The 14,279-nt window shown below is 38.6% G+C and overlaps 1 protein-coding gene across 1 annotated transcript in view; it reads left to right on the top strand.

The window, feature by feature from the left end:
* Positions 1 to 14,279, top strand: part of sptlc2a (serine palmitoyltransferase, long chain base subunit 2a) — a 20,426-nt gene that overhangs the window by 3,268 nt on the left and 2,879 nt on the right. The window contains exons 3-11 of the mRNA XM_034857949.1: positions 1,087 to 1,241; positions 2,506 to 2,654; positions 5,343 to 5,467; positions 6,165 to 6,258; positions 7,538 to 7,643; positions 9,318 to 9,537; positions 10,949 to 11,075; positions 12,489 to 12,624; positions 13,192 to 13,321. Coding sequence (XP_034713840.1) covers positions 1,087 to 1,241; positions 2,506 to 2,654; positions 5,343 to 5,467; positions 6,165 to 6,258; positions 7,538 to 7,643; positions 9,318 to 9,537; positions 10,949 to 11,075; positions 12,489 to 12,624; positions 13,192 to 13,321 — 1,242 coding nt within the window. The remainder of the gene's footprint in view (positions 1 to 1,086; positions 1,242 to 2,505; positions 2,655 to 5,342; positions 5,468 to 6,164; positions 6,259 to 7,537; positions 7,644 to 9,317; positions 9,538 to 10,948; positions 11,076 to 12,488; positions 12,625 to 13,191; positions 13,322 to 14,279) is intronic.

The raw sequence follows: 14,279 nt of genomic DNA, 5'->3' as shown, positions 1-14,279 counted from the left end.
TATAGTTTTGGTTGCACAGTGCCATGAGCAAAAACACTTGCAAGAAAAAGTAGGCCAGATGTGTTTCAGATGTTGAGTGAAACTGATTGGATAGACTGAGCACATGCTGCCTGGTGCCTGGGCGTGTGCCTTGTTCCTGTAGAAGCGATATTGATAACAACAAATGGAAAAAAAATAGAACTGAAGCAGACTGAACCAAAGTGATATTTGCGCACCACAAAGCTTCCCAACCCCTAGAAACTATGAGCTCTCATGTTTCAAACATTTTAAGCAGTGTTACTTCAAGCTTTGTGTTTTTGAGAGGAAGCATACACTTGGCACCGATGCACCCTTGTCAACCATAATCTCACCCCAAACAGGAAATAAAGTTTGTGTAGGTGTTTAAACACCAAGCAGTTCACTCATAATTAAGTGTGCCTTTCTTATAAAATGCAAAATGACAGAGGCTAATATAACATTTAAAATACTCCCCTGAAGTTATATTGGCTTTTCTTCACAATTAAGTGGAATCTGCGCTCAATGTGGCCTGTTTGTCAAAGCATAGTTAATGGTGAAGTTATCAGCACATTTGGAACATGTCCTTGACCAATGCGACTGTTTTCAACATATTATGTAACTTTAGATAGTGAAGCACATTGTTTTTAAGTATTTGGTTAAGTTGAGGAAAGGAAGCTTGTGGGCTAGATGTGGGGAAGTCATTAAATCACCCCGAGGATATCCTTTTTTCTTTTCTTTTTTTGCAGTATTGTCTTGACAGTAGTGGTGTCCTAATGAAGCTTCATTAACCTTTTTATTAGTTGTATTTCTTGAACAAACTATATATATATATATATATATATATATATATATATATATAAATAAATAAAACAAACCAAATGAGCATAACATGATGGTCATATTATTTCTAATAATTATATTTTTTTCTAATTAACATCTTGCTGTTACTGTGACAGCTTAGCTTTCCAAAAGTATTAATGTCATGAAGTTACTTGTAGTTTTTAAACTCCTTTTAAATAAGAGTGACATTCCTAGATTCTCTGATGCTCTCTCCTCCTCATCATGATCTCTTTATTCATCCATGTGTAGGACTTTGTGCCACTCTACCAGGATTTTGAGAACTTTTACAACAGAAACATCTACATGCGTATAAGAGATAGCTGGAACAGGCCCTTATGTAGCGTCCCGGGGGCCAAAATGGACCTGCTGGAACAAGCCACCCACGACTACAACTGGACTTTTCAGTGAGAAAGCGTGTGTGTGTGTGTGTGCGCGCGTGTGTGTGTGTGTGTCTGTCTGTTTTTTTAATGTTCTTTTATCAATTTCTTTCAAATACTATAAAATTTAACAAAACACCCAACTTCAGTGAAAGTAATGAACTGTTATTTTACTTGTGAAGAGCGTTGCATAGAACCATCCATGATATTGTTTCCCCCACAATTCTGGTTGAAGGAAGAGCAAATTTCTGATATAGAAACTTTTTGAAAATGGGTCAAATTTGACAACAGGAAAGTTAAGAAAAAAGACAGTAACAGTAGTCTACAATGTGAATGTGTAATATCGGGGTGCCTGCAGTCATTATTAGTCACTGAAGGTATTTGATGTCTGTCTATTATCTATGTGATCCTTAAGAAATTATAATAAGCAACTATAATCTAGGTCTGCCACTTACAATATATTCATTTTAGATTTATTGGGACTATTATGTTCTTAAAAAAAAAATTCATAGACTCATGTTTGACTTTCTTTTTTTTTTTAATAAATTAATTCTGTCAAAAAGTGCATCACAGTTTCCCAGAGCTCAGGACGATGTCCTCCAAACAGTTAGTTATTTTCTGGCAAACTGTCCAGTAGCCCAACAATTCTGTCATAGAAGACCAGCAAATATGTACATGGGAATCTGGAATCTTTTTTTTTTTTGTGCACCAAATTATTTAGAGGACTAAACATTTCAACTATGATTTCCATTATCAACTAATTTCTGTATGTACCAATCTAATGTTTTCTCTCCCAGTTCTGATTCTAGTACCTGAACTCCGAGTACCAACCCACCGGTGTCTTATTTGGTTTCCCATATATAAAATCCATTTACCTCACTCCATAGAACTCCTTTGAATATTTTTTTTATGCAAAGTAACATTAGGCTAGGGCTTGTTGTGGCTCTAAAACACGAGTGGCAAATTTAAAACACAACTCTTAGCAGCAATAATACGCACCAAATCTCTCTTCATACGTGACTGAAGTTGACTGAGAGTGTAAACGCATCAGATCATATTTAATCTTAATCTTGTGATACATACTGTATTGAGAGTGGCAGTAACATCACGCCAACGTGTTGAGTGGAGGGGCAAGGGAGCTGTGTGCGTCAAACAATTTGGCAGATGCTGTCCAGCCTTTCATTCCACCTCAATCTAGATTTCAATTAGCTGTACCACTCATTGTTTGCAAAAACATTAGCTTCCTCTCATTGATTGCTTCCGCTGTCTGATTATCTTCTTCTCTTTCCAGTTACACAGGTCGGGTTATGCTGGATGTGATTAACTTGGGCTCGTATAATTACCTCGGCTTTGCTGACAACACAGGTCCGTGTGCTGACTCTGCAGCCGAGGTTACCATGAAGTACGGCGTCGGAGTTGCAAGCACCAGGCAGGAGATTGGTACAAACACGCCAAAACAAACACACACACACACACACACACACAAACTGCAACCTTTGCCAACACTGGAATGGAGCAACAGGAATGTATAGGGCAGAATCCAACGCAGTAAAGAGATCACGATAGACCAGTTTGTTTAGTGGCGCAGTGGAACCTAACACAACAAATTCCGTCTGAACTCGTACTCTTGGAGGGCAATGCAAACATGGAAAGTCTTTGTTTTAATTTCTTGGATTTATTTCTCCTCCACAGAAAACATTGGTTTTCTTAATACTGTAGATGCATGATAAAACATTGGGGTGCCTAAGAAATGCGTTTGGCTGACTCAGTTACCCCTGGACCGAGCCAGGCTAGCTGATCTTTGCACTAAACTAAGCTGAGCACCTGCTGGCTCCTGCTACATAGTTAGCACACAGAGACTAGAGTTGTATCAATCTTCTGATCCAAAAGCAAATTATTCCTTTTACCTTTTTTAATAGGGAACAGTAGCCGTCTTTTACAAGTAAAGACAAAAAGTTGGATGGAAACAAAATGGAGAAATAGCTAAATTTGAATGAGATGAATCACACAAAATGTTAATTAAAACATGGACCACCTATGTGTCTTAAAAACATCAGCCACATATGAATAATGCTCTAAATCAGTTCCTAGAAACTGGAACAGTTTAAAAGCTGTTCTCTTGATAAATATCAAACTCGCAGTTCAGTTGTAATCAATTCCAGCGCAATGGAGAATATATGAAATCTAATGTGTCCACGAGTCTGTACTTTAGAAATCTGTGGCTTAAGTCAATGTGCACAGGCAGTCTGATAGGATCCAGATCACCGTGGAGGAAGTGAAACATGCCATGTGGTTAGCAGATTTTTACAGATGAGACTAGAACCAGTGACGCCTCTCCCTTTACACGGAGAGAAGGCCAGCCCACATTTTGATTGAGAGTGTTTCATAACAGAAGTTAGTTTTAAATATAATATGTTGATAGATGCATGAACTGTACAGTAGATTACACATGTTCGCCTTGAGAGACAGACTAACTCTAAGAGTGTTTCGCTCATGGACGTTTGATGATTTAGGGACTTTAAAAGTTAACATTTGCTCTTAGATATCAAAGTGACTTAAAGAAGCGTTTTGGGAAATATGCTTATTCAGAGTTAGATGAGAAGATAAATACCGTTCTAAAGTCTGTATGTTAAATAATTGCCACTGTTCATCTGCTCTAATTAATATGAATCAAATTTCTCTATATCTTTGTATCAGTGTCTATGTCCATACCTGGGTCTGTCCGTCATTCTGCCGAAAAGGAAGGTTTTCCTCGTCACATTAACCACATGCTTGCTCGTGGGAAACTGTTGGGTCTTTGTAAATTATAGAGTGCGGTCTAGACCTATTCTATCTGGAAAGCGTCTTGAGATAACTCTTGTTATTAATTTGATATTATACATACAATTGAACAGCCAGTTGCTGGTTAGTTTAGCACAAAGACTGAAAGCAGGGGGAGACGGCTGGCTTGGCTCTCTCTGTAAAAGTATCCACCAACGAGCAATGCTTGGGCTCACTATGTAACACATAACGTATTGTTTGTTTAATCCAAACAAAATTATAAGTGTATAAACAACAAGCCTTGGCAACATTAACAGTGATGACGAGAATGCAGAAAGTCACGGCACCCGCCCAAGAAATAGTCCAGCATGTAACACACACACCCACCCACCCACCCACCCACGTTGTAGTTTTTACAATTAGTGTTTTGTACAAATTTTACAAACAATGTGAATTATTGAGCGTTGAAGGTTCATTATTTCAACTTTTGCTTAGACTCGCTTTTTTTTCTTCCAGTCTATTATTTTAAAATAAGATAACCATTTCCTGGCTGTAGCTTAATATTGAATGGACAGAATATGAGAGTGGCGGCGACCTTTTTTTTTTTTTTTTTTTTTTTTTTTTTTGTAGTGGTGGTAGTAGTAGTAGTAGTAGAAGATAACATTATTGTCCCCAGGGAGCATTTGTGTTTGTGGCACAGCTGCGAGGCACGTCATGACAGGACATCAGAAATATGTTACAAGCAAATAGTCTCTCCATCAGACACCGACAGACATGACATAACATGATAACATACTGTACATCACACACTGGACTATACACCCTTCGGAATGACATCTAGCGTATTTTGACTGATGTAAGGCTTTAATGGCTTATGGTACAAAAGAGAATTTGGATCTGTTCTTGGTCAGTCGGGGTGGGCAGAAACAACAACAACTAGATGGCAGTAGGTTAAAATGAGATGCCAGAGGGTGTGTGTAGGTATCCCAAATAACTTACTGGCAGTTGTAACGGTTTTTTAAGCAGTTTCTTAAAAAAAAAATTCACACATATACAGTATATATTATTTAAGTAGGCAGGCCAATTTTAGAACAAATGCTCACTCAATTAAAAGGTTTGTGAACAGAACAATAGAGTAGTCCAAGTAAAAATACTGAATGTAGTACATATTCTACAGTTTGTGCAGATGGAGTAGTGAAAAAAGCAATGAACAAATCTTAAACAAACTTCTCTTGTAATTCTCAGCAAGAAAGCGAATAAGTGTAATCCCCAAAAAGTCAAACTATTTTTTTAACTCTTAACCAAGCTATCTATATGTTCGCATATATCTTTGAGGTTCTGATAGTGATCTCCTGGAATATGTCTCAGGTAACCTGGATAGACATGAGGAGATGGAGAAACTGGTGGCTAGGTTCCTGGGCGTGGAGTCCGCCATGACGTTTGGGATGGGGTTTGCAACCAACTCCATGAACATACCAGCACTGTCTGGCAAGGTAAGACCACAAGTGATAGATGTTTCCTGGGGAGAGCTGCAATGTATTCTTGCAGCACTCTTCTCCCTTCATTTTCATTTTGTTTTCTTCTCAGATGTCCTGTATGTTGTCACAGCACTTTCTCTCCACTTTTCCTCTCTGTCCTATGTTTCTATCCATCCATCTTTCTTTCTTTCTTTCTGTCTTTCTTTCTTAAGTTGTTATTGGCGAAATGCATTTTCTATCAGGTATTTTTGTTTGTGAAGTAGATTTAGTTAACTTTTCCATAACATCACGCCATAACAGATCAGTGGTAGCACAAGTACACATGGCCTCATATTAGGAGGACCCAGTTCTGACTCACATAAGCAATTGGTGGCTTGACTACATGTCAGAGTGAAAAATGACCTGAGTTCAGACCAGTCTGTTTTGTCACGATGCTGCTGATGCTGTTTGTCAGGTAGACATGAGTCTATATCCAAGACCATCCACTTCCGGGATTGCTCCGGTAAATCCAGACACCTAACTAGACTTGCACGAAACTGAAAACTGAAAAGATGATTTTAAAATAGTACTTCACTAACCAGAAAATATGTACTAAAGGGATGTGTTAGTAGGTCTGTATGTGTAACACTATCCACTATGTCAGATGGATAACAACAACTCAGATGCATGAATCATTTATAGTACATATTAAGGTTTGTCCTGTGTCCCGCAGGGCTGTCTGATTCTGAGTGATGAACTGAACCATGCCTCTCTGGTCCTGGGTGCTAGACTCTCCGGGTCCACCATCAGAGTCTTCAAACACAACAGTGAGTCTGTGATCATGCAATAGATCCTCTTATAAGAATATCTCCTACTTGCATTTAAAAGATCTATTTCTTTCTATCTATCTTATTTTTCTTATTTATGTTTCAGTCCCCCAGTTGATAAGATAGACACTAATCCCACACTGGGAAAATGCCTTTTTTTTACAGCCGCTTAAAAGAAAAAATCACACACATCAGAATAACACAAATATGGGCGCCTGGTTAGCTCACCCGGTAGAGCCGGTGCCCATGTATAGAGGTGTACTCCTCGCAGCAGCGACTGCAGGTTTGACTCCGACCTGCGACCCTGCATGTCATTCCCCTTCTCTCCCACCTTTCAAGTCTAAGCCATCCTATCCAAATAAGGGGCTAAAAATGCCCAAAAATAATCTTTAAACAAATACACATTTAATAGACATAGGAAACTATATATATATATATATATATATATATATATGTATGTATATATATGTATATGTATATATGTATATGTATATGTATGTGTATGTGTATGTATGTATGTATGTAATAGAAAAAAAATAGAATTAGGTATTCTAATTCTAATTTTTTCTTTCCTTGCTACCAGTCTCTACAGCGTTTCTTTCCTTTTATCATCACACACTTAAACAGTAATGATTTTCTTCCATATCCATATGTGAGGTAATTTATTTGCATCACTTTGATTCATACAGTGGTAGAAATGCATTGCAATATACAAACGCACACTAATGGCGGCATTAGCGCTGCGTTCTATCTCTTGTTATAAGTCTTTGATTAGAATTTTGAGTATTTAGAAAGTCCGACCAACCCACATTGTTGTTTAATTGTCAAAGTCAGACAAAATGTTTGGTGATTATCTTAAGATTAAAGGACAAGATTTCATATGCTTTTTGCATTTGTTTGCTTTTTTGAAGCAATACTCCCTTTTCATGGAGAACATTTTGACATGTAACATTAGGAAAAGCACATGTGTAAATAATATTAAAATGAATGATGGCTGCGTCATGCATGCTGGCTCACATATTGGTTAACTGAGGACGGGTAATTCAGTGGTTGTCTCGCAAGAATACAAAAATAGACGCGTTTTATCAGTGCGCCCAAATAGGCAGTTTGGTCGGCCTTGTTTTACCTGCTAATGCACTCCGTTGTATCAGGGCCTAACTCATTCCATTCCTATGGTCAGTGCACAGTGCTGAGCGCCATTTTCTTTAGAACTAGTCAAACAGGCAACCACAGAAAACGGTTCAATGTTCATGCAAGGATCTCTTGATTCTCCTGTCAGACATGCAGAGCCTCGAGAAACTGCTGAGAGAGGCCATCGTTCACGGGCAGCCCAGGACTCACAGACCCTGGAAGAAGATCCTCATTCTGGTAGAGGGCATTTACAGGTAGCTCACCCATTTCTTTCATGAGATGGATGTTCAATAAAAAACCTTCCAGGCATTTTAAATGGTCCAGGTGAGAGCATTGATAACACTCAGCCGCTAGATGTTGCACTACCCCGTTCTACTGCATTCACGTCACTGGAAGTGGTTGCCAGGCAACTACTTAGGCTCACTTAGGCTATTGACTTACAAGCCTTGTTTAAAAGCTGGAACCAAACGTATGACATGTTACACAGAGATGCAAAAATGAAATGGTTATATATATATATATATATATATATATATATATATATATATATATATATATATATATATATATATATATATATATATTTGTTTTTTTTTATTTTTTTTAAAGAAAACTGATTCTTTATTCCGCATCTTTTTCTAAGAGTTTTGTGGATGTATTATTTAATTTTTTTTCTTTTCTGGATAAGTGTCATCAATGAAACCTTTTTGGTGTGATTGTACAGTATCTCTTCATTCTTTGAATTGCTTTCTGGCCTTTTTGAGCTTTTGTGTTTTGATGTTATTCAAATGGTAAATGATTGTTGTAGATAACAACATAAAAGGGATAGGGGGGGAACAATACAGCATAGTATCGTAATATTTTCCGTGGCAATACTATACTGGAAACACAGTATCCATCTATTATTACACATGTGTTGGTCAGTTTGTCTGCTTGACAATCCTGTTTTCACTAATTGAAGTGAGATGAACAAAAAGAGAAATGTATCTTTTTAGATAAACAGATGTTGACATATTGGGGACATATTTAAAAATTAGGAAAATCTTAGAGTTGGAAATTAGGTGAAGAAATGACAGAACATTGCAATATGTTTAAAATCGTAATAATTTTGTATCGTGACACAAGTATCATGATAACATCATGTCATGAAGCCTCTGGTGATTCCCACCCTTACGACATAATAGGTGTTGTCAGTTCTGGCATGGAGTCCAGGGGCGGGGACATCAAGGTTTATAGCATTTACTCAAACTAGGCTAAGAAGTGTAATTCGCCAGAAAACATTGGAACATAGGAGTTTCAGCTTTAAAATCCCCATGATGTCCCTACTGGTTTCAACATGAACATTGCCTATCTTAACTGCACAGGAGGAAGATTCTTCAGATCTGTATCTGAGCAAAGCATGTATTTGAGTAAGAGTCTTACACAAAAACAACCTTATCTTCTATTGATGGTTCATGTGGTTCCATTAGATTCAGCAGTATGAACACTCCTGGGACTGAATTGCAGGTTGACAGAGCTGATAGCGCTTGTTTAGCTCTTACTGGTTATACACACAGTGAGCAACTTTGGTGCTGCAAGAAGCTGCACTATACATTAAAGCAATCCGCAGCTACAAGGTGCAAGCAAATCATGTACTCGCCTGTGGCAATTATTATATTCACGAGTTGGCATACCTTTATGCACTGTTTCATTTTAGGATTATATATTTTTTTAAGCAGTGTGGGCAGGTCTGTCCAAACAAAATCAACATAGAGGAAACACTTTTATGTTAACATATTTGAGACATACTATTTGACTTAGACCTTGAGTAGGGAACAGATGGCACTCCCCTGAGTGGAGATTTCCTGGGTTGTCAGGGAGGCAATGAACATGAACACATCGTCTTATTTGCTTGACACTGGCTATCCCTTGCCTTTTCCTCTCTGCAGCATGGAGGGAAGTGTAGTGCGCCTGCCAGAAGTGATTGCCCTGAAGAAGCGCTACCGGGCCTACCTTTACCTGGACGAGGCCCACAGCATAGGGGCGCTGGGGCCAAGAGGGAGAGGGGTGGTCGATTACTTTGGCCTAGACCCCTGTGATGTGGACGTCATGATGGGCACGTTTACCAAGAGCTTTGGTGCTGCTGGGGGATACATTGCAGGGAAAAGGGTGAGGAGGATTGTAGGATTATTTTTTTTGCTGTTTTTTATTTGTATTTCAATCAGGGTTGTAAAGAAAGCTCTACAAGTAAGAGATAAGGGTGGCAGCGTAGAATGAGCTGAACTTTAGCATCTGTAGTCACAAGACATGGATAGTTTTCCAGTTCAGTAACCCAGTGTTCTTACTGGGTTACTAAACTAGGACAAACCGTAATCTTACTAAGAATGCCAACAATCTCTCAAGATCAGGCATTACTGTGTCAAGTGACAACGTTTTAAGTGTGTCTATCATTTCAGTAATGCAGCTTTGGATTTGCATTGGACGCTGCATTCCTGACATATTAGCATTGTTACATGACACATCTTATCAACACAGAAGGCTGGGTTTACAGAAATCTCAACTTCGAGACATACACAGCTTTTATGTCTCATTGAAATGCTGAAGAGATTGTGACACCTAAGTGCTGTTGAGGATAAACAGAAAAAGCAGACTCAGCAGATGTGTACCAAAGTTTAAAATGACTGAAAATGTTAAATAGCTTTTGTCACCGACTCCCGTCCCCTTCATTGCATTCTCTGGGATTTTATTTCCTTAAAAAGAAAGCCGACGTTGAGGCATGACGTGTGTCATCAAGTTAGGATGTCTCTTACGATAAAGTGACAAAACTGTAACTATGGATGATAGTTCAAGATGCTGTCTAATCAGCATATCTGTGTGGTGGATGGAATATTTTGGCAAAGAAGTGCTCACTAGCATATTTAGACAGATTTGTGAACAATATTTGAGAGAAGTAAGCCTTTTTTTTGTGTGTGTGTGTGTGTGTGTGTGTGTGTGTGTGTGTGTGTGTGTGTGTGTGTGTGTGTGTGTGTGTGTGTGTGTGTGTGTGTGTGTGTGTGTGTGTGTGTGTGTGTGTGTGTGTGTGTGTGTGTGTGTGTGTGTGTGTGTGTGTGTGTGTGTGTGTGTGTGTGTGTGTGTGTGTGTGTGTGTGTGTGTGTGTGTGTGTGTGTGTGTGTGTATACACACACACACACACACACACACACAAAAAAGGCTTACTTCTTTTCTTTTACAAAGTCTTAGGTGTTTGAGTTCACCTCATGAATAATGGGGGCACAAACAAAAGTGTTGCTTTTATAATTTTGTTCAGTGTAGTTTGCTTTGGATGCCAGAGCCTATAATATTCTTACAACATGTGCAAAACGGTATACTTCCCATGATCTTTTAAATTGTCAGTGATTCTAAGCATCTGTGAAAATTTGTAATGCTAATCGACTGAATAAGGGACATTTTCTCTTAAGGAAACCAAGCTAAGCCTTAGATGCAGAGAGCTTGGAACTCTCCATGGTCAGGAAGGTTGTGAAGTTATTAAAGCTTTTTATGCACATCTACTTACATCTCCTGTGTATCTGCTGGGGTTTAGGAGCTTATTGAGTACCTGCGCTCCCATTCCCACAGTGCGGTCTACGCCACCTCCATGTCTCCTCCGGTGATGGAGCAAATCATCACTTCTATGAAGTGCATTATGGGAGAGGATGGTACAACAATAGGTAAGTCCTTAAATAATAATAAATAAGTGGGTCCCCGTTGTGTTTTTCTGACGCACAACCAGGTGTGCGCACGCGGGTAATAATGGTAATAATCAGTCGTACCGTTGGTTTCACACGGTGAACACTGACGTAAACAATTTAAAATGTTAAAACAAATTGGCTTTGCAAATGTTTTATGAGAAAGAAAAAGCATTCAACACACTCACAACTCAAAGATGCACGTCTTTTCAAAAGTAACACTGAAGGTAAACATAGCTTTTATAAAATGAAAAGTCTTTAAAAAAAAAAAAAAAAAAAAAAAAGGACTAAACACCCTTAAACTATGTTGTGAGTGTTGCTTATTGTCCACCAGAGGGCACTCCACAACGTCCCCGTAGGCAGCGTTCCTGTTGTAGTGTAGCTTACTAATAACGTTTTATATCTTCAGGTTGTAGTTTTATAAATTTTATTTAGCAGAACTTTAATATATTTTGATGATCCTCTGTTTTGTTGTAACAATAAAACTAAAGTTTATTTTTAAACTTCATTACTATGTTATTTTAGTGAGGACAGACAGACAGACGTGTGTGTGTGTGTGTGTGTGTGTGTGTGTGTGTGTGTGTCACTAGTTACAATGACAAATAGATTGATGGGTCTCCTCTTTGTCTGATTCTGTCTTTAAATATTAACCGGGACAAACCAAATGACACCCCCGTTGGAGTCCTAGTATCCTGAATACAAAGAAGCTCCTTAGCTTAAAAGGCTCATGCTGCTTGCTTCAAAGTAGCCTACAGCTCAGACAGTACCACTGCCAGGCTAATTAATAGTGACATGACAGTCAATGATGAACATGCATCAGATACTTTTATAGCTAATCATTTAAGAGTGACAACCACCAGATTAGCATTGGCGTTGTCTTTGTGAAGTGAATCTACCCTTAGCTGCTGTAATTGTCATCATATGCCACTGGGTATCAGTGCACACTATTGAAATCTAAGACGGACTCAAGGTCACGATAGTCTTTTCTGAGACCAGAAGTTTTATTCCTCCTAAGAGAGGTGAAGCTGCATCAGTTTTAGATAAAGTAATTATTATCTCTCTTCAACTCATCCACAATTGCAGGGGTAGTTCAGATACATCTTGGTTATATAAGATTTAGCCTTTGTTTTTTTTTACCCCAAACTGTCATTTTTTGTTGCTGGCACAGACTCTATGATTTGTATGGTCAGAAAAACCCACTATGGACCCGTATGTCTTTGTATCAGTGACCCACACTGAATGACCCAGTCGTACATTGTACTGTACATAGATGAAGGATGTTCCGTACAGCTTGATAAACTAAATGATCATGAACTCTGATAGAAGTGATGGTAATTTCCATTTGAAGTTGCTGTCAGCTCTCATGTTTTCAAAATGTCTTCTTGTCATCCAAAGGCTGTGACCGTGTGCGACAGCTGGCAAAGAACACAGTCTATTTTCGTGAGAGGCTTCGAGAAATGGGCTTCATCATCTACGGCAATGAGGGCTCGCCTGTCGTACCCATGATGCTCTACATGCCTGCCAAGATAGGGTGAGCCTCGAGCTTTGGCTACCTGCTTTTAAGACTTCATGCACTAACTCCCCCCTGAAACAATGCAGTGTGATCAAGTCATATGATTGGATGTCAAAAGATAATGTTTTTTGATTCTGACATGACAGCGACAATGCACAGCTCCTTAGCAGTACCAGAGTTAGCTTTAAGCTAATAGTCATCTTGGAGATACATTTATTTGTCTGACACGTACATTGAATGCTGTGTAAGAATTTAAACTTTACATGTACGTTACATCATTTATCTCCTTATAGGCCAATTATCAATATATCTTAATAGATGCTGATAGCTGATTTAGATTTTTTTGTGTAAATCAGATCAAAACAATTTCTGATAGATAGATAGATAGATAGATAGATATTCCAGACGTGTCATTACAAATTTACATTTGAGCACTCTAGTTTTTGGGATTTCTGAGAGTTGTTCATGTTTACCAATATTTTAGACTGTCTTAGACCATAGGAATAGCACATATGGTTTTTGAAATGGAGCATTTTAAAACACATAGTGTGTTCTTGTGTCATTTGTGCTGTTTGTCCCCCCCAGAGCGTTTGCCAGGGAGATGTTAAAGAGAAACATCGGGGTGGTGGGCGTTGGCTTCCCCGCTACGCCCATCATTGAGTCCCGGGCCCGCTTCTGCATCTCAGCCGCCCACACAAAAGAAGTGCTTGATACGGTAACTAATCGCTTTTACTACTAAACAACCGTTCAGACAGAATTGGACCGAAAGAAACAGAATTTACTCACTTAAAATAGCAAAAGAATTAGATCTCAATTTGAGAAAATTTTATTAAAACAAAGATAATGACTGACTAAACAAACACTCAACAAAAAAAAACATTTTAATGGACAAGATGAGAACTCTCTTCAGAACAAGATACTGTACTGTATCTGTTTGATACTGGTTAGTTGTATATGTTTATTTCCCAACTCTAGTGACAAAGATTCTCTGTCAACAGGACAATTCGTGGTTTTTCTTTAGCCAAAAGAAGAAAAAGCTTTTTCACACTACTCTACATTTTGAAAACCTTGATTCATGGCCACTGCAAATACTCCAGTGTTTCACTTATAATTAATTGTACGGGCCTGACGGGGGAGAAACAAAATACTTTTTTTTTTTACTTCCGAAAAAACCCGCCACATAGCCATTGTGTTTCCCCTACATTCATCCTGAGCACCGCCATGAACTGCAGATATGCTTCGCTGTGAGTCAATGAACGGTGACTAAAGAAAGGCTGGAGTCATTTCAAACGGTTACTAACAGGCTCAATAGTGTTGTGGAAGTTTCTGTTGAGTGTTTTTGAGAGTGAAACAAAAAAAGTGAGTTGAGAACTGAAACAAAGTTTGGTCTTTGTACTTTATTTATACCTGCCGGTATAGGGATAACAATTTCACATAGCACAGCAGCACAATGTGGAAGAGTTTTCTACCAGGTAGAAGGAAAATGGCTTATATACATGCCAGGTTGTATGTATGTTAACATGACTCGGCATTTCCGAGACAGCCTGGTGCCACCCTGCTTCTTCGCCTCTGCACACCATTCACCCCAAGGTTACAAATCGTTCGTTACGTAGGTAACGTCAGATTATATGAGTATAGGCGTAGCCCTCTAAGGGCTACGCTATTGGGTTTAT

This window comes from Etheostoma cragini, chromosome 20 (assembly GCF_013103735.1).
Source record: "Etheostoma cragini isolate CJK2018 chromosome 20, CSU_Ecrag_1.0, whole genome shotgun sequence".
Taxonomy (NCBI): Eukaryota; Metazoa; Chordata; class Actinopteri; order Perciformes; family Percidae; genus Etheostoma; species Etheostoma cragini.
This window is presented reverse-complemented; position numbering and strand designations above follow the sequence as displayed.